Source organism: Carcharhinus amblyrhynchos, chromosome 1 (assembly GCF_965287045.1).
Source record: "Carcharhinus amblyrhynchos chromosome 1, sCarAmb.v2.hapA, whole genome shotgun sequence".
Taxonomy (NCBI): domain Eukaryota; kingdom Metazoa; phylum Chordata; class Chondrichthyes; order Carcharhiniformes; family Carcharhinidae; genus Carcharhinus; species Carcharhinus amblyrhynchos.
The window spans coordinates 8,690,528-8,717,725 of NC_137324.1; the positions used below are offsets into that span (position 1 = coordinate 8,690,528).

Sequence of the window (27,198 nt, forward strand, 5' to 3'; positions counted from 1 at the left end):
CCTTTTACATGCCCCTCTACCCTGCCTGAAATATCTGTATCCTGGAATGTTAAGCTGCCAAACCTGTCCTCCCCCTAACCAAGTTTCTGTAGTAGCAATAACATCACAGTTCTTAGTGCTAATCCAAGCTCTAAGTTCATCTGCCTTATCTGTGGGGTGAGCACATAATAGATGAAAATTAATGGAGCAAATCATAGAATCCCTACAATACAAAAGGAGGCCATGCGTCCCATCTAGTCTGTACCGATCACATCCCACCCAAGCTCTATTCCCATAACGCTACACATTTATTCTGCTAATCCCCCTGACACTGGGGTCAATTTAGCGTGGCCAATTAACCTAACCTGCACATCTTTGGACTGTGGAAGGAAACCCATGCAGACAAACTCCACACAGGTAGTGACCCAAGGCCAGAACTGAACTTGGATCCCTGGCACTGCAAGGCAGCAGTGCTAACCAGTGCTGATTTGCAAAGTGTGAAGTGATGCATTTTAATAGGTCAAACAAAGAAAGGCAATGTAAAAGAAATGGTGATATCATCAAGGAGGTGCAGAAGGGAGGGATGTGAGTTTATCCATACAAATTGCTGAAGATGAAGAGCAGGTTGAGATATACGGGATCCAGGTTTATAAACAGAGAGGTAGAATACAAAAGCAAAGAAGTTGTGGTGAGCCTTTAGAAAACACTGGCCATAACTGGAGTCTTGTGTCCAATGCTGGGTACCACACTATTCCTAAAGTAAAGACATTGAACAGGGTGTAGAACTGATATCCAAGAATGGTTCCAAGAATGAGGGACTTCAGCAAAATGGTTGGAAAAGCTGCAGCTGTTCTTCTTGGAGAAAGGAAGGTTGAATTGAGATTTTACAGAGGTATGCAAAATCATGAGGGGTCTGGACAGAGTAGGGAGAGGAAAACTGTCTTTCCACTGGTGGATGGAGTCGGAGCCAGGGAACACTCAGTTAAGGTGAATGGTGAAAGAATCAAAGGGTGGCATGCAGAAAAATATTTAATGCAGAAAACAATTTGGATCTGGAATGTACCATCTGAGAGTATGGTGGCAGCAGGGTCAATTGTAGCTTTCAAAAGGGATTTGCATAATTATCTGAAGAGTCATTGCAGGGTCATGGGGAAAGGGAGAGCGGAATTGGAACTGTCTTAGATACTCTTGAAGAGATTCAACACAAACATGATGGCCCTGAGTCATAGTCATAGACTCAGAAAGCACAGGAAAGGCCTTTCAGCCCATTGAGTCTGCACTGACAATAAGGTCACTCTAATCCCATTTCCTAACACTTGTCCCATATCCTTGAATGTTTTGATATTTCAATTGCTCATCCAAATATTTTTTAAACTTTGTCTGGTTTCCGGCCTCAACTACCTTCGCAGGCAGTTCCAGATTCCCAACACCTTTTCGGTGATTTTCTTTTCTCAAATCCCCTCTGAATCTCCTGCCCCTCACCCTAAAGCTATGCCCTCTCAACCAAGGGGAACAGCTGCTTCCTATTCACCCTGTCCATATTCCTCATAATCTTATACACCTCAATCACGTCCCCCCTCAGCCTTCTCTGCTCTAGAAAAAACAATTCAAGCCTATCCAGGACTAGGGGGCATAGCGTCAAGATAAAGGGGGGGCGGTTTAGAACAGAGTTGAGGAGGAACTTCTTCACTGAAAGGGTGGTGAATCTCTGGAATTCTCTGCCCGTTGAAGTGGTGGAGGCTGCCTCGCTAAATATTTTTAAGACGCGGGTTGATGGGTTTTTGATGAGAGAGGGGATTAAGGGTTATGGGGAGAGGGCGGGAATGTGGAACTGAGCCACGACAGATCAGCCATGATCTTATTGAATGGCGGGGCAGGCTCGAAGGGCTAGTTGGCCTACTCCTGCTCCTATTTCTTATGTTCTTATGTTCTTATCACTCAACTGCTCCATCCTAGGCAACAACCTGGTGAATCTCCTCTGTACCCTTTCTACTGCAATCACATCCTTCCTTTGGTGAAGTGGCCTGAACGGCACACAGAACTCCAGCTGTGGCCGAACCAACACTCTGTACAACTCCAACATTACCTCCTTGCTCTTACTACTAATAAAAGCAAGTGCCTATATACATTCTTAATTACCCTATTCACCTGCCCTGTCACCTTCAGAGATCTATGAATAAGTACCCAAGGTCCACCTGTTCCTCTGAGCTTCCTAGTGTCCTGTCATTCATTAGATACTCCCCTGTCTTGTTCCTTCTTCCCAAAATCATCATCTTGAGCTTATCGGGGTTCAATACCATCTGCCCCTGCTCTGCGCATCTGACCAACTCATCTATATTTTCCTGTATAAAAGTAAATTACTGTGAATGCTGGAATCTGAAACCAAAAGAGAAAGTGTTGGAAAATTTCAGCAGGTCTGGCAGCATTGGTATGAAGCGATCTTTATTTTCTCTCCTTGCAGATGCTGCCAGACCTGCTGAGATTTTCCAGCATTTTCTCTTTTGGGTTTATATCTTCCTGCAACCTTCTTCACTATTAACCACCATAGCAATCTTGGTGTCATGTGCAAACTTACTTATCATTGCCCCCACATTATCATGGGTCTTTATAATTCTATGAATAATGCTGTGGCATCATTTACCTGTAGTGGGAAGGCAGGGATCTCGGTTTAAACGTTTTATTCAGTACAGCACTGGGAATGTCAACTATGTGGTCAAACCTTTGGAGTGAGACAATGAACTCAGGATCTTCTGACTCAGAACAGAAAGCTGAGCCACAACTGACACTAATGAAGCTGTTGTAACGTAGGCTTTTTCCTTCCTCCTAATTTCTCATCATAAGTTCCTCTTTTTAACAATTATTAACATCAACTGTCTAATTTGCATTTCCGTTAATGTGTCTGCAAAGTTTTCAAAATTAAAACTACGGATGATCTAACATTTCGTTCAAGGCAGAGAATAGTTTTACTGACCTGGTCCTCAGCCAGTCCCTCCATGTGTGTTTTCCAATAGGAAAACCCTGGACAATGATCAAGAAGAAGGTTATTGCCCAGCTGGGGTGTCACTCAAAATAAGAGGTGCCCATGCCAGATATCAAGGCCTAACGTCTACCTTGGTTTATCAAACTTGCAAAAATTTAACACCAGTCTGTATTGACATAATCTACCTTAGATTATCTGGCTATCATGATAAGAACATAAGAACATAAGAAATAGGAGCAGGAGTAGGTCATCCAGCCCTTCGAGCCTGCCCCGCCATTCAATAAGATCATGGCTGACCTGTCGTTGCTCAGTTCCACTTTCCCGCCCTCTCCCCATAACCCTTAATCCCTTCTCCTATCAAAAACCCATCAACCCGCGTCTTAAAAATATTTAGCGAGGCAGCCTCCACCACTTCAACGGGCAGAGAATTCCAGAGATTCACCACCCTTTGAGTGAAGAAGTTCCTCCTCAACTCCGTTCTAAACCGCCCCCCCCTTTATCTTGAGGCTGTGCCCCCTAGTCCTACTGTCTTTTTTGAGCGGGAAGAGTCTTTCCACCTCTATCCTATCCATCCCATTCATCATCTTATACGTCTCAATGAGATCTCCTCTCATTCTTCTAAACTCTAACGAGTACAAGCCCAGTTTATTCAGCCTCTCCTCATAGCTCAACCCCCTCAACTCCGGTATCAGCCTAGTAAACCTCCTCTGCACTCCCTCCAAGGCCAAAATATCTTTGCGCAGGTGCGGCGCCCAAAAATGCACACAGTACTCCAGTTGTGGCCTCACCAATGCCCTATACAGCTGCAGCAAGACCTCCCTACTTTTATATTCAATCCCCCTCGCTATGAAGGCCAGCATCCCATTCGCCTTCCTGACCACCTGTTGCACCTGCAAGCTGGGTTTTTGCGACTCATGCACAAGGACCCCGAGGTCCCTCTGCACCGTCGCCTGCTGCAGTTTTTCGCCACGTAAGTAATAGTCCTTCCTACCATTCTTCCTACCAAAGTGGACCACCTCACACTTGCCAACATTAAATTCCATTTGCCATTTCCTGGCCCATTCGCCCAGCCTATCTAGATCCTTCTGCAGACTCTCCACACCCTCCGCACAATTTGCCATTCCCCCAATCTTGGTGTCATCAGCAAATTTCGACACTCTACACTCGGTTCCCTCCTCCAGATCATCTATATAAATGGTAAAAAGCTGAGGCCCCAGCACCGACCACTGGGGCACTCCACTAGTCACCATCCGCCAATCCGAATAGCACCCGTTGATCCCCACTCTCTGCCTCCTATTTGACAACCAATCCTCTATCCATGCTAACACCCTACCCCCAACTCCATGTCCCTCGACCTTCTGCAATAACCTCTTGTGAGGTACTTTGTCAAACGCCTTCTGAAAATCTAGAAAGACCACATCCACCGGCTCTCCTCTATCCACCGCCCTAGACACCTCCTCATAGAACTCCAGTAAATTTGTCAGACACGACTTCCCTTTAATGAAACCGTGCTGCGTCTGCTCTATCAAGCAATTCCCTTCAAGATGCCTCGCAATTTCCTCCTTAATGACAGATTCTAACATTTTACCTACCACAGACGTTAAACTAACCGGCCTATAATTCCCCGTCTTTTGCCTGGCACCCTTCTTAAACAACGGCGTAACATTAGCCGTTTTCCAATCATCCGGCACTTCCCCGGAATCCAGCGACGTTTGGAAAATAACCACCAAGGCATCCACTATCACCTCCGCCATTTCTTTCAGAACCCTCGGATGCATTCCATCCGGTCCTGGGGACTTGTCCACAATCAGCCCCTCCAGTCTGTCGAGCACCGCCCTTCTAGTAACAGTAATGTCATTAAGACCCTCCAGTCCTACCACCTTTCCATCACTAACACCCGGCAAATTATTCATGTCCTCCTCCGTGAAGACAGAAACAAAACAGTTATTCAATACTTAGCCATATCCCCATCCCCTACCACTAGGTCCCCTTTTTCATCCTCTAAAGGACCAACATTCACCCTAGCCAGCCTCTTCCTTTTTATATATTTATAAAAACTCTTGCTATCCTTTTTTATATTAAGCGCTAGCCCAGCTTCATAGTTTCTCCTACCCTTCCTTATCAACTTCTTTGTCAATCTTTGTTGACATTTAAACCTCTCCCAATCCTCTTCTCGCCCACTACTCTTAGCTACTCTAAATTCCTCCGCTTTTAGTTTAACACTTTCCTTCACCTCCTTCGTTATCCACGGCTTATTACCTCTCCTTCTACTATCCTTTTTTACCATCGGAATAAATTTCCGTTGAGCACCAAGAAAGATCCCCTTAAAGATCCTCCACTGCTCCTCAACAGACCCTCCCTCCAACGCGCTCTCCCAGTCCACATTCGCCAATTCTTCTCTCATCCTACCGTACTCCCCTCTATTCAAACAAAGGACGCGTGTCCGGGAACCCACTTTCTCCTCCTCCATCTGCACCAGAAACTCCACCATACAATGATCACTCTCCCCAAGAGGATCCTTCACCACAAGATCCCTAATTCTACCCGCTTCATTACATAGCACCAGATCCAAGATAGCTCGCTCCCTCGTCGGCTCCAACATACTGAAATTTTACTGTGTCAAATTGGTTGTCTCATTTCCTATGGTGGCACAGTGATTAGTGCTGCTGCATCACAGCGCAGGGATCTGGATTCAGTTCCTGACTTGGGTCACTGTCTGTGCGGAGTCTGCACCTTCTCCCCGTGTCCCCAGGGTGCTCCGGTTTCCTCCCACAGTCCAAAAATGTGCAGCTTAGGTGGACTGGTAATGGTAAATTGCCCTTTAGTGTCAGGAGGTTAGCACGGTAAATATGTGGGGTTACAGGGGTAGATCCTGGGTGGGATTGTTGTTGGTGGGCCGAATGGCCTTCTTCTACAGGGATTCTATGTTCTACATTATGACAGAGACTACACTTGAAAAGCACTAAATTGGCTGTCAGGTGCTTCAGAACATTCTGAAATTGTGACAGATGTTACAGAACGTCTTTCATTCTTCTTTCTATCAGAAGTCCATATTGATAACGTTGGCACTTGGTTGGGATCCATCGAAAAAAACGGTCAAGTCGCCATAGTCACAGATGGCCCTTTGAGGTGGAGAGCTGGCTAGTAGCGATTTAACCTGAGGATCACCACACCTCAGGTGAGGGGTAAAATTGAGAAGGTTATTGAATAACCTCAGCTGGTACAGCAATTGAACCAATGCGCTTGCTGTCGCTCTGCATCACAAATCAGCCATCCAGCCAATTGAGCTAAACTGAACCCCAATCTATCATTGCAGTGACAAACATTCACCGGCATAAAATGCAAAGTCAAAATTTTTCATCACAATTCCCTTCTCTTGACCCCCAAGTCATTTCTCTCGTGGCACTGAGCACTGTTCCAGAGTTGTTAGTAAGACCTAGTCAAGTAGCTGATCCCCATGTTGCTTCAGGTATTGTCAGTGGCTGTGTTGAAAATCACTGGATGTCACTGACCACAAATACTTTATTCACAGGATTGACAAGAAAGAACTTTTATTTATATGGCACCTTTCACAACCTCAGCCTTTTCCAAAACACCTTACCACTTTGAAATGTAAGGTGTTGTAATGTGAGCAAATGCCGTAGCTTGCTTTCCAGTGACCTCTACTGGAACGTTTATGTGGACAGCCAATAAACTGCTTGGCCTTGATCCACCTCATGGTGCCTGCTGATGTTCAGAGGTCTTTAGAAGAAGTGGATTTAATTGAGTGAGGTATCAGGAGATATTTCTGGATCTGTGACCCAGCAAGGATTACTGTCAGGGAGTGCAGTGAATTGAGGCAGTGTAAGCGTAAGCTTATTTAATCAACCAAGGTATAGATGCTGCCTGACCTCGTGAGTATTTCCAGCATTACTTTGTTCAGATTTTCAATTCCCAGCATCAGCAATTTGTATTTATAACCTCCAGCTGTACTCATCCAGAGTATATTTTGATTTGAAATAAAATTGTTCTGATGTTGAATTGAAATATTGGGTGGTATTTTCCACCTGTCTCCCATGAAGTGTTTCACAGCAGCGGAGGCAGTTTGCCATTGGAAAATTCCAGCCATTAACTCTATTTCTCTCCACAGATCATGCTGAGTATTTCCAGCAGCTGTGGTACTTTTGTGTTTGAGTCAGAATTTACTATCACACGGAATTGAGGTGAATCGATTCCTTTAAGGGGGAATTAGCTAAAAACACAACGGAGAATGAAATTGAGGGTTGTAGGCTCATTAACACTGGCAGGATGAACCAATTTCTGTGCTATACCTGCTACGTTATGTAATAATATATTTTGGTGATGGTATTTGAGAGATAGATGGAGGGCACAAAATAGATTTTGTAAAAATTAATTCAAAGGATGTGGGTGTTTATTGCCCTTAAACTGGGTGGTTTGCTAGGGCATTTAAGACTCAAACACATTCCATACCTAACCAGTCACAAACCCCTTCTAATTTTAATTATCTGTACAATGTCTCTCCCAAGTCTTCCCTTTTCTAGAGAAAAGAGTCCCAACCTGATCAGGATGGGCTTGTACAAAATCACAAAATCTGGGGTCTCATCTGCCCACTAAAGATCTGGTGTGATCCCATAGCTCCTCGTAGGAAGGCCTACCATACTATGTGCAGACTCCACGCAGACAATTCACCCAAGGCCGGAATCAAACTCAGGTCCATGGTGCTCTGAGGCAGCAGTGCTACCCACTGTGACACTGCGTCGCCCAAATTAGGGCTCAGAGGAAATGTTGTGAGCCATTTGCAGCTTGGTGGAACCAGGAAATAGATTTCTGAGAAGCCTGGGCAGTGCCAGCTTAATAAAGCCAGCAGAAAGAATTGGAAACATGCTGGTAATTAGAGGTGAGAGTGCAGCTGTGTGAATCCCAGGGGGATTGAATATAAAAGTAGGGAGGTCTTGCTGCAGCTGTATAGGGCATTGGTGAGGCCGCAGCTGGAGTACTGTGTGCAGTTTTGGGCGCCGCACCTGCGCAAGGATATTTTGGCCCTGGAGGGAGTGCAGAGGAGGTTTACTAGGCTGATACCGGAGTTGAGGGGATTGAGCTATGAGGAGAGGCTGAATAAACTAGGCTTGTACTCGTTAGAGTTTAGAAGAATGAGGGGAGATCTCATTGAGACGTATAAGATGATGAATGGGATGGATAGGATAGAGGTGGAGAGACTCTTCCCGCTCAAAAAAGACAGTAGGACTAGGGGGCACAGCCTCAAGATAAAGGGGAGGCGGTTTAGAACGGAGTTGAGGAGGAACTTCTTCACTCAAAGGGTGGTAAATCTCTGGAATTCTCTGCCCGTTGAAGTGGTGGAGGCTGCCTCGCTAAATATTTTTAAGAAGCGGGTTGATGGGTTTTTGATAAGAGAAGGGATTAAGGGTTATGGGGAGAGGGCGGGAAAGTGGAACTGAGCCACGACAGATCAGCCATGATCTTATTGAATGGCGGGGCAGGCTCGAAGGGCTAGATGGCCTACTCCTGCTCCTATTTCTTATGTTCTTATGTTCTTATGTTCTAACACAGTCTCAGGAGAAGAGATTGAGCCACAAGAAGATGAGCAGTCATTAAGATAGTCTGAATTGGAGTGGCTTTTAAGGGAATTCAGAAGCTAGATCTTTGAAAGTGAAGGGTTGAAACCCCATGGCGAGGGAGACAGGGTTTACAAAGAACAAAGAAAAGTACAGAGCATGAAGAGGCCCTTTGGCCTCCTAGCCCATGCAGATTATAATGCCCTATATAAACTAAAAAAAACCTTTTGCCCTTATTTGGTCTGTATCCCTCTATTTCCTCCCTAGTCATGTACCCATCCAAATGCCTCTTAAGTGTTGCTAATGTGCCTGCTTCCATCACCTCCTCTGGCAGCGCGTTCCAGGCACCCACCACCCTCTGCATGAAAAACTTTCCCCTCACATCCCCCTTAATCTCTTACCTTGAACCTGTGTTCCCTTGTAACTGACACTTGCACCCTGGGAAAAAGCCTCTGACTATCTGTTCTGTCTATGCCTCTCATAATTTTTGTAGACCTCTAACAGATCTCCCCTCAGCCTCAGTCTTTCCAGTGAAAACAATCGTAGTTTATTCAACCGTTTCTCGTAGACCAGGCAACATAGTGGTGAACCTTCTTTGCAAGCTCTCCAGAACTTCTACAGCCTTCTGATTGTGTGGTGACCAGAACTGCACGCAATACTCTGCTGTTTGTAATATATAAATGACTTGGGAGAAAACGTAACTGATCTGATTAGCAAGTTTGTGGATGATACTAATTGCTGGAGTTGCGGATAGTGATGAAGATTGTCAGAGATTACAGCAGAATATAGATAGGGTTGGAAAATTGGGTGGAGAAATTTAATCCAGACAAATGCAAGGTGGTGCATTTTGGTAGGTCCAATTCAGGTGGGAGCTATAAAATAAGAACATAAGAACATAAGAAATAGGAGCAGGAGTAGGCCATCCAGCCCTTCAAGCCTGCCCCGCCATTCAATAAGATCATGGCTGATCTGTCGTGGCTGAGTTCCACATTCCCGCCCTCTCCCCATAACCCTTAATCCCCTCGCTTATCAAAAACCCATCAACCCGCGTCTTAAAAATATTTAGCGAGGCAGCCTCCACCACTTCAACGGGCAGAGAATTCCAGAGATTCACCACCCTTTGAGTGAAGAAGTTCCTCCTCAACTCCGTTCTAAACCGCCCCCCCTTTATCTTGAGGCTGTGCCCCCTAGTCCTACTGTCCTTTCTGAGCGGGAAGAGCCTCTCCACCTCTATCCTATCCATCCCATTCATCATCTTATACGTCTCAATGAGATCTCCCCTCATTCTTCTAAACTCTAATGAGTACAAGCCTAGTTTATTCAGCCTCTCCTCATAGCTCAACGCCCTCAACTCCGGTATCAGCCTAGTAAACCTCCTCTGCACTCCCTCCAAGGCCAAAATATCCTTGCGTAAGTGCGGCAACCAAAACTGCACACAGTACTCCAGCTGCGGCCTCACCAATGCCCTATACAGCCGCAGCAAGACCTCCCTACTTTTATATTCAATCCCCCTCGCTATGAAGGCCAGCATCCCATTAGCCTTCCTGACCACCTGCTGCACCTGCAGGCTGGGTTTTTGCAGAATGGCAGAACCATCAGGAAAACAAACATACAGAGAAATAAATATGGTCTTGCAGGTCCACAGATCTTTAAAAGTGTCAGCACGTGTGGAAAAGGTGGTGGAGAAAGCACATCGCATACTTGCCTTCATTGGATCGGGCATTGAGTACAGAAGTTGGCAAATTATGTTACAGTTGTATAAAACATTGGTTACGCCACATTTGGAATACTGTGTCCAATTCTGGTACCACACTACCAGAGGATGTGGAAGCTTTGGAGACAGTACAGAAAAAGTTTACCAGGATGTTGCATGGTGGAGAATATTAGCTATGAAAAGAGATTGAATAAACTGGAATTGTTCTCCTTGGAAAGACGGAGGCTGAGGGGCAACCTGATAGAAATTTATAAGGTTATGAGGGGTATAGATAGGGTGAATAGTTGGAAGCTTTTTCCCAGGGCAGAAATGACAATTACAAGGGGGCACGAGTTCAAGATAAGTTGGGCTGGGGGTGGTTTTTTTTACTCAGAGAGTGTTGGGGGCCTGGAATGCGCTGCCAAGTGAGGTGGCTGAGGCAGACACGTTAGCAATGCTTAAGACTTATCTGGGCAGACACATGAGCAAATGGGGAATAAAGGGCCACACGGCAATCGGTCTAGATAGGACAATGTGAATCAGTGCAGGCTTGGACGGCCGAAGGGCGTGTTCCTATGCTGTACTGTTCTTTGTAAATGCATCTTTGAATTAGATTTTGTGGTACACCATGATCATTGACATTTGGGTAGGATTTTGAGAAATCCATGGGATCTCTCTTAGTTACATTTGCCATTTAATGTGCAGTGTGGTGTGTTCGACCACAATTTGTATGCTAAATCACATTTGCTTGATGTTAATTCTCAATGGAAGATATATATAGCAAATTATTTTATAAAGTTTATTTTATTTGTTCAAAACTATGGAACCTTGTGACTTTATTCTCCTAGTGAGTAAGTAAGATTTCAAACTCTGTCTACTCTAAACAAAAAGTTACTTGTCCTTAATCAGATTGTAACAATAGAATCTATAATTTCCAAACGAACACTTGTATGGTGCAGCAGCGCACTGTTAATTGTTAACTTTTTTATGGCCCTTTCCATCAAGTTTAACAATATTACAGCTGTTCAATATATTTTCAACTGTCACAAGAAACTTATTGCAGTATTTTACCAACTATTAAAAGTAATAAAGTTTTACAATGATAGAAATCTCTCAGTATAATTGAAAATATTCATAAAATCACACAGCCGAACTTTTTTAAAATAATATTTCACAGTAAATCATCAGAGGGCGAATGCTCCTGATACAAGCAGTATAAAAGATTACTCACTTAACCAGAACTGTAAATAACTGGTTCAAGTTAAAATTAGGAATGTAGAGAAGAAGATTATGTTTACCGCAATGCTAATAATATTCTGATTTACCCAGTGTGGGTGGTAGAAGTGCACAAGATATTTACCTCCATCTCCTAATTTTCAAATGCTGCCCTCAGATTGTAATTTCTACATGCTCCCTTTGTACTTTCACCCCAATGTTAACTTTTCATAACACACACAATTCCTCATCAGTGAAAAGCTGAGCTTCCTACAAGATTCTCCCAACTACAAAATGGAGCCAATCAAGGAGACAAGTAAGATGGTGGTCTCTTTTTGAAGGTAGCACACTGAGATAAGGAATTCATATTCTCATCATGCATCCTGTTTTTTGTATTACTAGTTATTCTTTCTCATATAGGTATTGTATGTGTGAAAATGTCTTGCTGTGGGCAAAAGAAATAACCATTCTTAAAAACCTTTCTTCCACTGTTCATCAAGGCAGAAATGTTAATAAATGGAACAGTTTATATTTTGCACAACCGGTTAGCACTCAGTCAGGCTTTGGACGGGTTACATGAAGAGCAAAACTCTACTCCGCACCAACTGAGTGTCTCGACCAAACTTCAGAAGAGCATCTTTTCTCAAATCATCATCAAATTTTTCAAATTGTTCACAGTGGGACTGTCAATTTAATCAGTGTGTTTCAAACCCTATTGGCACTAGACTAAATTAGCAAAGGATTGAGGGACTGAATGGTCTACTCATGTACCTGTATTCTTAAAATTCATCTCACTGAGAATGCTTGTAGCTAGCAGACAGTGGAGATTTCTTTTCCTCTTTTGTCGAGCTAGATTTGAATTTGGGTTTCTGTGTTAACTGGTAAGTTCTTGCAAGATTAAGAACTAGGCAATGAAAATTTGATCAGTAAATAAATCAAAGAGGAACCCATGTCTACGACAGGCAGCAGTAACAAGAGATGTAAACAGGAAGTCTTACCAGAAACTTGGTAACCCACCGTCAAGAAAATGCGACTGTGCTACTTTTCTGACCATGAATGGAACACTCCCAGTTTATCCAGTCTGGCACATGTGTAATTTCCAATCCTTGTCTCACAATAGCTACAGATGCCACAAAAAAAATGTCCTCTGGTTTTAGCACTAGTGTGTGGAAAATTAAAATTGAAAGAAGCATCAGAAACCTGACATAAATTCATCATCATCATCTGGAAACTGGGCTCTTCTATAGGAGCAAGTGCTCATTGGCAATGCAGGCCTTTTAAGCTGATTGGTGGGCTGACGGGCTAATGGCAGGGGGGCCACAGTAGCTTTTATTTTACTCTGGTATGGCCTGTTCTGTTGCTGGAAGAGAAACAAAAGGAGATGAATAATAGTATAGCACTATAACAAAATGATAACATTTTCTGTTGACACCTATGCAGTGACTTTCCCATTGGCTGACAGGGTGCGAGATTGAATTTGCAATCTGTGCTGTGTTAGCTGATCTAAGCCAGGGCTACCACTGAAGCAAAGTTAAGGTCCGTGCCAATGGGCTGGATTGGACTGAACATCAACAACTCAATCACTACCCAGCAGCCACTCCCCTCCCCACCAGTCTCCCATTCATTAACTCTATCTACACTTCCTGCTGTCTCGGCAAAGTAGCCAGCATAATCAAGGACCCCATGCACCCCAGACATTCTCTCCTCCATCTCCTTCCTCAGGGCAAAGATACAAAAGTCTGAGGTCACGTACCAACTGACTCAAGAACAGCTTCTTCTCTGCTGCCATCAGACTTTTCAATGGACCTACCTCGCACAAGTTGATCTTTCTCTACACCCTAGCTATAAGTGTAACACTACATTCTACACTCTCTCATTTCCTCCTCTACGAGTGGTATGTTTTGTCTATATAGTACACAAGAAACAATACTTTTCACTATATATTAATACGTATGACAATAATAAATCAAATCAAATCAAATCACTGCCCCACCATTGCCACCTGGAAAACAAGAGTGCTCTGGCATTGCGTGGTGACAAATGAGGTTTGACTTTGGTTAATTAGCCTGCCCAGAAAAAACAACTTACATTTATACAGTCCCTTTAATGTCCCAACACACTTCAGAAGAAATAATATTTGACATTTAGCCATGGCAGATGATACTAGGACAAGTGATCAAAAGCTTGGTTTTCAGGAGTGTTTAAAATAGCAGCGAGAGGCAAAGAGGCAGGGAGGTTTGGGGAAGAAATTCCAGAGCTTACTAAAGGCAGGGACACTGAGGGTGGAATTTAATATAGAGAATAGGGGTCTCGCCCACTGGTTGAACACCCAGAGAGACAGCCCTTGTTGTCTCTTGAGAAAGTCTGATTGTCACATTGTATGCCAATCAGGCATTTAACTTGGGAGCAATTGGTTTTCCTCAGAAACAAAGAATTTGGAGTGGAAGTTCCACCTGCCAAGAGCTGCCAGCCAATCAGAAACTGGCACCTCTTCATGGTAGGGAAGCTTTGCTGCAACTGGTGAGACCACATCTGAAGCAGTTTTGGTCTCCTTATTTAAGGAAAGGTATTATTTCATTTGAAACAGTTCAGAGAAGGTTCACTGGAATGATCCCCAGAATGTAGAGATTTTCTTGTGAGGAAAGGTTAAGCAGATTGAGACTCTAACTCATTGTGATTTACAAGAATGAGAGGTGAATCTCATTGATTCATATAGGATTCTTAAGGGGCTTGACAGGGTAAATGCTGAGAGGATGCTCCCCCTCATCGGAGAGTCTAGGATCAGAAGGCACAGTCTCAGAATAAAGCAGTGCCAAGTAAAGACTGATGAGAAGGAATTTCTTCTCTCAGAGGGTTGTGGCTCTTTGGATCTCCTTGCCACAGAAATTTGTGGGGGCAGAGTCCTTGTGTATATTTAAGACTGAGATAATGGATTTTTGATCAATAAGGGAATCAAGGGGAAAGTGCAGGGAAGTGGATTTGAGGAATGTCGGATCAGCCATGATCCTACAGAGTGGCGGAGCAGACTCAAGGGGCTGAAGGGCCTACTCCTATTCCTATTGCCTAATGGTTTATAGCAGCACCACTTGGGAAGCAGGTGACCTGCTGCATAATTACTTCACTGGAGGCTCAGAATCATCATGAGATCCAGGCTACAGAATTTATGAAGACTGTCAAAAAGCTTTTTTTTGTTTTAGCTTTGAAGTTCAGTCATAACACAAAGAGACTAGAAGCTTTTTTGAACCATCAGAAACCTATGAGATCCTGGTAACTCTTTGGGATATTAAAGTTCCAATCAGTAGGCCAACTTCAGATTTCAAGCCTATTGATTACTGTTTTAATTGTCACAAAGAGGTTACTGAAGGCTTAGAAATTAAACAAAAGATTCAAAAACATGAAATTTGTAAATTACTTGCAGCACTTAAATTTCTTTACATGTAATTATTAAAAAAATCTCATATAATAATATTCTCTCTTGAAGACCTGTCATTCCTGCACATGTGCCTGCACAAGGTATGTCAGTGTGATTTGGACAAGCTGAGTGAATGGACAAATGCGTGGCAGATGCAGTATAATTTGGATAAATGTGAGGTTATCCACTTTGGTAGCAAAAACAGGAAGGCAGATTGCTATCTGAATGTCTATAAATTAAAAGAGAGGAATGAGACCTGGGTGTCCTGGTTCGCCAGTCCCTGACGGTAAGCATGCAGGTTCAGCAAGCAGTAAAGAAGACAAATGGTGTGTTGCCCTTCATAACGAGAGGATTCAAGTACAAGAGCAGGGATGTCTTACTGCAATTAATACAGGGCTTTGGTGAGGTAGAACCAGTTGGAGTGCAATTCCTGGCAGTTTCATTGGTGACACTGCCAGAGACTCTGTGAAGTTAAGTTTTTAATTATTTTTGTGGAGACAGCAGAAGCAGGAGCTTTCCTCTGGTCCTTGCGAAAATAATCAGGGTTGGTTGTGTCTTAGCTCTACCCTAGCCACTTCCTCAATTGTCATTTGGGATCCGTTCCAAGGTGTAACTTGTTGCTGGCTGGGCGATTTCTTGTCATTTTCTTTTTACTTGTTAGCTCCCTGGTTGAATTTAAATGAGGCCCGAGCCTGGCCTTATAGTGAGTTGCTGACATGCACCACTGATCAGCTGCACAAAAGTTAAAGTCAAGCTCTCCTTCTATTTTGTTTTCAACTTTTTACAGTGCAATGTAATCTTAAATATGCTTTGCCGCTCCTTGCCAGAGTGTAATTACAGCATAACAAGCTTACACAGGTAATTGGCATTGTAAATGCAAGCATAGGAATCTGTTACGGAAATAAAAATCTGAAGAGAGAATCTATATAAAACGAGGACTGAATTATGTCCAATTTTGCCCTCCAACCTTGGTCCCATTTTGCCCTCCAACTTTGCTTTACCTGAAGAATACATTTGTTTATAATTCAGTGTTTATAATATCACGAGAACATTCCTTGTTATCATAAAATGGTCCCTATTTCCATTCAATTTTCTTGTGATTCCCCTGCAAACCCAGAATGCAGTAGACCAGCTGAGATCTGCTGTGTTAGCACAGACCTTAGATCAAATCTGATAATTTCCAGGGCAGATGCTTATGCGCTTCCTGGGTTTAGTGAAATTAACTCTAAATATTCCAGCTTCCTTCCCAGTGCTGTATTCCAATTCCCTCCCCATTCTCAGGATGCAGAAGCTTAAGATGTCGCTCAATTTTATTACTGTTCAAGAGCAATAAAAGAACAAAATTAATAAAAGGTGTTTCAATAAATGATGATGAGAACATTTTGCCAGGATCATTTTATCTTCCAAATGCCACAATATGTGAATCTATGCTTTGACATCTACACCAAGAGACTGAGTGCCTTTTGTGTTCTTGGGATACTTCAAAAGCTACCTTGTTCAGCAGTGGCTTTTTGCACTTCTTGTTAAATATTAAATTTAAAATATGACTTACTTAGCAAAGGAGATTGCATCATAATGAAGTCTCCAATATCATTTGTGATAAAGAAAGTAGGGATCTGAAATGAATATTTTTCACCTAAGGAGAATTCATTTAGGAGAAAGACATTGTAATTGAATATTTCAGTTGGGACGGTGAAGTTCTAGAACATGTTAAGATTAATAAGAAGGCAGTATTAGATATTTTAGCAGGCATAAGGTCCATAAATCCTTAGGGCCTGATGAGGTGGATCACAGGCTGCTATGGGAGGCAAGGGAGGAGATTGCAGGGGCCATGACGGAGATATTTAAATCTTCCCTAGCCAAAAGTGAAGTGCCAGATGACAGGAGGATAGCTAATACCAACCAAATAAACAAAATTAAATTAACTCAGGGACAACTTAAAAGCAGCAGGTCCTAGAGGATCAGGAGGACCTTGGGGTCCAGGTCCATAGGACTCTTAAATCGGCCTCAGGTGGAGAAGGTGGTCAAGAAAGCGTATGGTGTGCTAGTCTTCAGTAATCATGGGATTGAGTTTAGGAGTCGGGATATAATGCTGCAGCTTTACAAGACCCTTGTCAGGCCTCACTTGGAGTACTATGCGCAGTTCTGGTCACCTCATAACAAGAAAGATGTGGAAGCTATTGAAAGGGTGCAGAGGAGATTTGCCTGGATTGGGTAGCATGCCTTATGAGGATAGGTTGAGGGAGCTCGGACTTTTCTCCCTGGAGAGACGAAGGATGAGAGGTGACCTGATAGAGGTTTATAAGATGTTGAGAGGTATAGATCGGGTGGATTCTCAGGCTATTTCCCAGGGCTGAAATGGTCGCTACGAGAGGACACAGGTTTAAGGTGCTGGGGAGTAGGTACAGGGGAAATGTCAGGGGTAAGTTTTTCACTCAGCGGGTGGTGGGTGAGTGGAATCGGCTGCCGTTGGTGGTGGTGGAGGCGAACTCGTTGGGGTCTTTTAAGAGACTTCTGGATGAGTACATGGGATTTAATGGGATTGAGGGTTATAGATAGGCCTAGTAGGTAGGGATATGACTGGCGCAACTTGTGGGCCGAAAGGCCTGTTTGTGCTTTAGTGTTCTATGTTCTATAAAAGGAGGAGGAATCACCCAAACAAAAAAGCAAAGCAGAAAGAAAACTTAAAATGTCAAATCAAAATGTGATTATCGGGGTCGATAATATACCCCAGCCCCTGTGGTGCCCAGCAGGCATGGAAGGCATCAATTGTGCCCCCAGACACCATATGCTCCCTTTCTAGGGACACAGCCATGAATATAGCCATGGTAGAGGGGCAGGCAGTCAGGGTGGACGACCCCGTCGAGCGCCCGCTGTCTGGACCTATTTATGGTTCAAATAGCTAATTTGGTACCTTTATTAAAGTCAGGCAGCAGGGATAAGCCAGGTAATATGAGGTCAGTTAGTCTAACATCAGTGGGAGGGAAAAAAATTGAGGGTTAAGATTAATCAACGTTTGGAAAATAGGAATTGATCAGGGATAGTCAGTACAGATTTGTTGGCGAGAGATCTTGCCTAACTAATTTAACTGAGTTTTTTTGATAAGTTAATTAATTGCATTAATTGGGTGGCGCAGTTGATATGGATAACAAGGACTGAGGCTATTAACAAGGTCCCACATGGAAGGCCAGACCAAAAGGTTAGAGCCCATGGGATCCAAAGCAAGTTGGCAAATTGGATCCAAAACTGGCTTGTTAATAGGAGGCAAAGGGTGATGGTGGATGGTGCTTTTGTGATTGGAAGCCTGTGACCAGAGATGTATCACAGCGATCAGTGCTATGACCCTTGCTGTTCCATATACATGAATGAATTGGATGTGAATGTAGAAGGTATAGTTTGTAAGTTTGCAGATGACACAAAAATTGGTGGTGTTGTTGATAGTGAGAAGTTGTTGATAGTCTGAGGCTATGGACTGATATTGATCAGCTGGTAAACTGGGCAGAGCAACGGCAGATGGAATTTAGTTCTGATAAGTGTGAGGTGATGCATTTTGGGAGGTATAATAACAGTAGGATATACCCAATGAACAGTAGGTTCTCAGGGAGTACTGAGGAACAACGGGACCTTGGCGGTACAAGTTTATAGATCCCTGAAGATGGCAGCACAAGGAGATAGGATGATGAAGAAGGCATACAGAACGTTTGCATTCATTAGCAGGGACATAGAGTATAGGAACAAGGTGGTCTGGTATAACTTCATAAAACATTAGTTAGGCCACAGGTGGAATATTGTGGGCAGTTCTGTTCGCCATGCTATTGGAAGGAGGTGATTGCACTGGAGCGGGTGCAGAGGAGATTCACCAGGATTTTGCCTGGAATGAAAAGTTTCTTCTATGAGGAGAGACTGGATAGGCTGGGGTTGTTTTCCCTGGAGTAGAGAAGGCTGAGGGGAATGATAGAGGTATACAAAATTATGAGAGGCGCAGAGGTGTCCAAGACCAGAGGACATAGGTTTAAGGTGAGGAGTAAGTGGTTTAGATGGGGTCTAAGGAAAATAATTTTCACTTAAGAAGCTTGATACCATCCAGGACAAAGCAGCCTGCTTGATTGGCACCAAATTTACAACATTCAATCCCTCCACCACTGATGCTCAGTAGCAGCAGTGTGTACTATCTACAAGATGCAATACAGCAATTCACCAAAGATTCTTAGCCAGCACCTTCCAAACCCATAACCACTTCTAGCTAGAAGGACGAAGGCAGCAGATACATGGGAAGGCCTCCACCTGCAAGTTCCCCTCCAAGCCACTCACCATCCTGACTTGGAAATATATCGCCATTCCTTCTCAGTCGCTGGGTCAAGATCCTGGAATTCCCTCCCTAATGGCATTGTGGGTCAACCCACAACTGCAGCAATTCAAGAAGGCTGCTCGCCATCACCTTCTCAAGGGCAATTAGGGATGGGCAATAAATGTTGGCCAGCCAGTGACGCCCATGTACCACGAATGAATAAAAAAAACCCAGAGGGTGGTGGAAGTATAGAATGGGCTGCCTGAGAAGGTGGTGGGGGCAGGTATGTTTGCAATATTTAAGAAGTACCTGGACGAGCATTTAAATCGCCAAGGCATCGTAGGCTATGGACAAAGTGCTGGTAAAGGGATTAGTATAGATTGGTATTTGATAGTTGGCATAGGCATGATGGGCTAAAGCACTTGTTTACGTGCGCTATGACTCAATGACTCTGTGACTCTACGACAAACATTCTATGATTTTTCTTTTGGGCCAGGCAGATATTTAGTATCTGTATAAATCCAAACATTCTGCATAAGTATTTTGTTCAGGCCATTGAGAAATTCACACAGAGTTACTTAGCATAGTTTTCAGAATTCTCACTAATATCATTTTGAGATGTATGCTCTGCATCTTTCAATAGGGATTTAACCTTTAACCAGTGAAGTGAACAAATTGTCCAACTAACTTTTAATTTTATTTCTCTGATCTTTATCACATGATTCTGTTAGTCCTTACTACATTAAAGGTGCTCTATAAATATAGGTTATTGCTGTTGTAAATTACCACATCATCCTGAAACCACTGCAAGTTGGAATATCATTTCATAGGCACCTTTTTCATGTATGAACTTAATCAGTGAGTGTAAGCAGCCAATTCTACTGTGAAGAGCACCACAAGCAAGTGTAATGGTCATCACCAGATATGCTTAAGTCTGCATGTTCCAACAATTCCACAGCTGGATAGCAAGCAAGAAACTAACACCCCAACTGCTAGCTCAGCCAAGGTCAGCTAACTCAGCACAGTATGGGGGGAGAGGGGGGTTGAGTCTGAGAAATAGAACTTAGAACATTACAGTGCAGTACAGGCCCTTCGGCCCTCGATGTTGCGCCGACCAGTGGAGCCAATCTAATGACCCTCTAACTTAAACTATTCCAATATTATCCATATGCCTATCCACTGACCATTTGAACGCCCTTAAAGTTGGTGAGTCCACAACTGCTGCAGGCAGGGCATTCCACGCCCTTACTACCCACTGAGTAAAGAACCTACCTCTGACATCCGTCCTATAACTACCACCCCTTAATTTAAAGCTATGTCCCCTCATGTTAGCCATCACCATCCGAGGAAAAAGGCTCTCACTGTCCACCCTATCTAACCCTCTGATCATCTTGTATGCCTCAATTAGGTCACCTCGTAACCTTCTTCTCTCTAATAAAAATAACCTCAAGTCCCTCAGCCTTTCCTCATAAGACCTTCCCACCATACCAGGCAACATCCTGGTAAACCTTCTCTGCACCCTTTCAATGCCTCCACATCTTTCTTATAATGCAGCGACCAGAACTGTACGCAATACTCCAAGTGCGGCCACACCGGAGTTTTGTACAGTTGCAATATGACCTCACGGCTCCAAAATTCAATCCCTCTACCAATAAAAGCTAACACACCGTACGTCTTCTTAACACCCTTATCAACCTGGGTGCCAACTTTCAGGGAGCTATGCACATGTACACTGAGATCTCTCTGCTTGTCAACACGCCTAACAGTCCTTCCATTAGCCCTATTTCTAGTCTATATTGCTGAGTACAATACCATTTGGTTATCAGTGATTGTATTACAATTGCTTCACAAACATAACTTTTTGGTTAGAATTGTAATCAATTATCACATTGATAAAATATCTGATCCTGCCTAAACATAAATTCCTCCTATTTTGACTACCAGATGCTAACATTAGTATTAGGCATTATTTCCTTGATAAAAATGTGTGCTGTTTAAAACCACAAGCCATTTAATCAATGCTGTACTTTGAATAAATGCTGCTCATTCAGGGGAGGAAAATAAAGAAGAAGTGGCTGAGACAACATCTGTGGACATGCTCACAAATGGACTGAGCTCCTCATTTCTGCCTAACAATAGACATTAATCTGAGACAAAATTAATTTGCATTTGGAGAAGTGTTAGCTAATAAATGAACAGCAAGACAGATTTGCTAAAGGAAAACGGAATTTGATTAACTTAATCAAGTGTTTGATGAAGTACTATGAAAATATGGACAAGGTGCCGAAGTATGCCATTTGGCTCTTGAGCCTGCTGCACCATTCAATCAGACCATGGTCTGCCTCTCCCCACCCCACTGAACCCCCTCACCCTGGTAACCATCGAACTTCCTTATTCATCAAGAATATATCTACCGCTGCCTTGAGTCTGCTTCCACTGCCTTTTGAGGAAGGAAGTCTTATAACCCTCTGAGAGAAAAAATTCTAATCTCTGTCTTAAATGGGTGGCCTTACTCTTAGCAGTGACACTGGTTCTAGATTTTTCCACAAGAGGAAACATCTTCCCCACATCCACCCTGTCAAGACCCCTCAAGATCTTATATGTTTCAATGAAATGATCTCTTACTCTTCTAAGCTCCAGCAGATACAAGCCTAGCCAATCCAATCTTTCCTTATAAACTCATCTGCCCATTCCTGGTATAAGTTTAGTAAACTTTTTCTGAACTGCTTCTAATGCATATACATACCTTCTTAAATAAGGACACAACATGTACAGAGTATTCAAGATGGGGTGGTGATGGTGGCACAGTGTTTAACTCCCTCACAGTGCCAGGGACCCGGGTTCAATTCTGGCCTCAGATCACTGTCTGTGTGGAGTTTGCACGTCCTCTCCATGTGTCCGTAGGTTTCCTCTGAGTGGTCTACATAAGAAATAGGAGCAGGAGTAGGCCATCTAGCCCTTCGAGCCTGCCCCGCCATTCAATAAGATCATGGCTGATCTAAGTGGATCAGTTCCACTTTCCCGCTTTCTCCCCATAACCCTTAATTCCCCTGTCTATCAAAAACCTATCTACCCATGACTTAAATATATTTAGCAAGGTAGCCTCCAACACTACAATGGGCAGAGAATTCCAGAGATTCACCACCCTTTGAGTGAAGAAGTTCCTCCTCAACTCTGATCTAAACTGCCCCCCACTTATCTTGACGCTATGCCCTCTAAGTCCTGCTGTCCTTTCTAAGTGGGAAGAATCTCTCTACCTCTACCCTATCCATCCCCTTCATTATCTTATACGTCTCTATAAGATCCCCCCTCATCCTTCTAAACTCCAACAAGTACAGACCCAGTCTATTTAGTCTCTCTTCATAGTCCAACCCCCTCATCTCCAGTATCAGCCTAGTGAACCTCCTCTGCACTCCCTCCAAGGCCAATATATCCTTCCGCAAGTGCGGCAACCAAAACTGCACACAGTACTCCAGCTGCGGCCTCACCAGTACCCTGCACAGTTGCAGCAAGACCTCCCTGCTTTTATATTCTATCTCCCTCGCCATAAAGACCAACATTCACCTTCTTGATCACCTGCTGCACCTGCAGACTGGGTTTTTGCGACTCGTGCACAAGGACCCCCAGGTCTCTCTGCACCCTAGCATGCTGCAGCTTTTCGCCTCTGGTTTCTTCCTGCACTCCAAAGATGTGCAGATTAGGTTGACTGGCCATCCTAAATTGCGCCTTATTGTCAGGGGGATTAGCAGGTTAAATGCAGGGGTTACTGGGGTAGGGCCTGGGTGGGATTGTTGTCAGTGCAGGCTCAATGGGCCAAATGGCCTTCTTCTCCACTGTAGGGATTCTATGGTTCTGTGTGACCTCCCCAGTGTCCTGCACAACTGAAGCATTATCTCCCTAATTTTGTATTCAAAACGGGTGGCACAATGGATGGGCAGCGCGGTGGCATAGTGGTTAGCACTGCTACCTCACAGTGTCAGGGACGTGGGTTTGATTCCCGGCTTGGGTCACTGTCAGTGTGGAGTTTGCACATTTTCCTCATGACTGTGTGGGGTTCCTCTGGGTGCTCTGGTTTCCTCTCACAGTCCAAAGATGTGCTGGTTAAAGCACTGGCCATGTTAAATTCTCCCTCAGTTTACTCAAACAGGTGCTGGAGTGCGGCAACTAGGGGATTTTCACAGTAACTTCATTACAGTGTGAACGTAAGCCTACTTGTGAGTTATAAATAAACTTTTTTACTGCTCTATGAGCCTTCGTAGTCTCCTAATGGAGACTGTTGGTGAAGATATTGCAGTTGATGTGTATATGGACATTCAAAGTGCATTTTAAAAAATCATATCGTAAATAATAGACCACTGTCCACAAACAGCCAGAGTCATATCCCTCAATCAGCAAGAAAAACAATTGGTTATTTCTAGCTTGAGAGGCTCTACTCTACAAGTGTGGGGCCAGGCAGGTAGGCAGGTATTCATGAGCTTCATGAGCTACTACAGCTGGTAGAGGGATTGAACCTGTGCTGCTGGCATAATTCCGGATCACACCTTGACTGCGATCATCCAGGAATTACCCATTTGAGATTTCTTAAAAGAATTCAATCCACCACTAACACTTCCAGAAGAAAAGCCAAATAAATTGTCTACATCTATAAATTAGAAGTGTTGGGGCCACTGAAGGGAAGTCGCAAGATAAGTCATTCAGTTTGAAGCTCAGTTGAGTCATCCATCTCAGACTATATATCCCTTTTACTTCTCTGGACCCTAATTTGATTAATCTGTCCTTTCCACTCTGTAAGCCTTCTTGTGACTAATAAATAATCTTAAACTTAACTAATCTATATTTGTGTGTGTGAACTTCGTATGCACGTGTGTTTGTGTGAAAGTTATTTTACTTAGATCAGTTTAAGCATAATAACGCAAACCTTTCACATTGGTAAATTCAAGAAAACCTGTCCGTGCGCTGCATAAACAGTTAAGCACTCATTGACTGGACCAGTATACCCTTTTCAAAAGACCTATTGTGGTCAGACATGGAGAGGTCCCTGATAATCTAATTTCAGAAGAATGGTAATGGCTGAGTGGGCGTTGGAACAAGGGCAAGAGCGTAGCTGATAGCCACTCCTCTGCCCAATGCCAACAGCTCAGTAAGGCAAAGAGCACTTGATAACAAGGACCCACACCCCTGGAAGGCTGCCGTCCAACAAAGTTTGTTGGGCAGCCTTTCAAGGGCATGGGAAAGCCATATGGCTCTTGTTAAATCTCTGAGGCACTACTAAATTATGGTAGTTTTAGGGATAACGGTTGTCAGCTGGTTTGTGAGCCTAACTGACATCCCATCACCACTGGCTGAGAATCCAGCATTAGCCCCTTCCAGTTTGGGGGCGGTCTCCATCGCCAGGAGACTGATGTGGGATCTCATTCAAGGTCATATGGACAATTGGTCACACTAACCCTGTTATGAACTTGCACATCTCTAAGAGATGTGACCAAAGAGTGGTACAAAGTACCAAGATATTGTTCGTCCTCTTTTATGTGTTCAAAGTGTTTCCAACTTGCACTCCAGAAAAATGACTCTGAGTCTGAGAGATTCAAGATAACAGTAGAAACTTGCAAATATGTTCAATCCGGATAGTTGCGCTGACCACAAACTCCCACATACTGCTATCCAGACACAACCTGCTTTGCACTAAGTGTTAAAACATGGGCAAAAAATTTAAATACTTACTGCCTTAGGTTTACACAGACCACTACAAGTATGAACATGGAACAAGGTCTGTGCATAGCTGCTGTATGGCTGCACACCCGTGCAACTTAGTGGGAACAGTGTGGAAAATCATGAATATAAATACCTGTCTGTATGGCTGTTCAGGATGATTTTGTTCTTTGCGTTGTATTTGCTTTGGTTGCTGACGATAAGGAGTTCTGACCAAAGTTCCTCTGAGATGTTTATATAGATTACTTCTCAGATTCAGTGGGTTAAATGTCGATTCTACATCTAGCCCATCCAATATGTCCTACAAAAGTTAAAAATAAAAGTGTCATTGTTTTTTTAATTTGTAGTCACCAAGAACATTTGGTGCTTTTGTAGCCCTGACAAGTCCCCCCTCCAGTCACCTGATTTGATTTGATTTATTATTGTATTAGTATACAGTGAAAAGATCTGTTTCTTACGTGCTATACAGACAAAGGATACCGTTCACAGAGAAGAAAATGAGAGAGTGCAGAATATATTGCTATATAGCTAGGTGTAGAGAAAGATTAACTTAATGCAAGATAAGTCCATTCAGAAGTCTATCAGCAGCAGGGAAGAAGCTGTTCTTGAGTTGGTTGGTACGTGACCTCAGACTTTTGTATCTTTTTCCCGATGGAAGAAGGTGATACCGGAGGTGATACCGGAGATGAGGGGCTTAGCTTATGAGGTGAGGTTGAGTAAATTGGGCCTGTACTCGTTGGAGTTTAGAAGGCTGAGGGGGGATCTTATAGAGACATATAAGATAATGAAGGGGCTGGATAGGGTAGAGGTAGAGAGATTCTTTCCATTTAGAAGGGAAACCAGAACTAGAGGGCACAGCCTCAAAATAAGGGCGGGGGAGTAGTTTAGAACAGAATTGAGGAGGAACTTCTTCTCTCAGAGAGTGGTGAATCTCTGGAATTCTCTGCCCATTGAAGTGGTGGAGGCTACCTCGTTGAATATGTTTATAGATAAATAGACATAAGAACATAAGAACATAAGAAATAGGAGCAGGAGTAGGCCATCTAGCCCTTCGAGCCTGCCCCGCCATTCAATAAGATCATGGCTGATCTGTTGTGGCTCAGTTCCACTTTCCCGCCCTCTCCCCATAACCCTTAATCCCCTCTCTTATCAAGAACCCATCAACCCGCTTCTTAAAAATATTTAGCGAGGCAGCCTCCACCACTTCAACGGGCAGAGAATTCCAGAGATTCACCACCCTTTGAGTGAAGAAGTTCCTCCTCAACTCCGTTCTAAACCGCCTCCCCTTTATCTTGAGGCTGTGCCCCCTAGTCCTACTGTCTTTTTTGAGCCAGTTTTGAGACAGTTTATTTGTATCTATATCTATAAATGGGTAGATAGATTTCTGATCGATAAGGGAATTAAGGGTTATAGGGAGCAGGTGGGTAAGTGGAACTGACCTACTTCAGATCAGCCATGATCTTATTGAATGGTGGGGCAGGCTTGAAGAGCTAGATGGCCTACACCTGCTCCTATTTCTTATGTTCTTATGTAAAACAGAATGTCCAGGATGCGTGGGGTCCTTAATTATGCTGGCTGCTTTGCTGAGGCAGCAGAAATGTAGACAGAGTCAATGGATGGAAGCTGGTTTGCATGATGGATTGGGCTACATTCACCTTTTGTAGTTCCTTAATTATTGACAAAATAAATGAAGAAATAGGCCTGTAACATATTTACAAATTGCATTAATAACAGAGCAAATCATATCTCATTTAACTGAAACTGCTCAATTTTGTATAAATATTGCAATGAATCTGCTGACTGTCTTTCTCAGAAGACTAAGGAAATTTGGCATGTCAGCTACAATTCTCACCAACTTTTACAGGTGTACCATAGAAAGCATTCTTTCTGGTTGTATCGCAGCTTGGTATGGCTCCTGTTCTGTCCAAGACCACAAGAAACTACAAAGGGGCATGAACAAAGCCCAGTTTATCACGCAGACCAACTTCCCATTCGCTGATTCTCTCTATACTTCCCATTGCCTTGGAAAAGCAGCCAGCATAATCAAAGATGCCACACACCCTGGACATAGTCTCTTCCACTTTCTTCCATTGCAAAAAAGATACAAAAGTCTGAGGTCACAGAACAGCTTCTTCCCTGCTGCTATCATACTTTTGAATAGACCAATCTCACATTAAGTTGATCTTTCTCTACACCCTAGCTATGATTGTAACACTATATTCTGCACCTTCTCCTTTCCTTCTGTATGAACGGTATGCTTTGTCTGTATAGCATGCAAGAAACAACACTTTTCAGTGTATACCAATACATGTGACAACAATAAATCAAATCAAATGAAATCAAATAGTT

General features: G+C 43.4%; 1 protein-coding gene across 1 annotated transcript in view; it reads right to left on the reverse strand.

Annotated features, from left to right (window-relative positions):
* Positions 1 to 12,632: 12,632 nt before the first annotated feature.
* m1ap (meiosis 1 associated protein) overlaps positions 12,633 to 27,198 on the reverse strand; it is a 59,767-nt gene continuing 45,201 nt past the window's right edge. The window contains exons 9-10 of the mRNA XM_080196763.1: positions 24,986 to 25,150; positions 12,633 to 12,800 (exon numbers count right to left, since the gene is read on the reverse strand). Of these exons, the coding sequence (XP_080052889.1) occupies positions 12,633 to 12,800; positions 24,986 to 25,150 (333 nt within the window). The remainder of the gene's footprint in view (positions 12,801 to 24,985; positions 25,151 to 27,198) is intronic.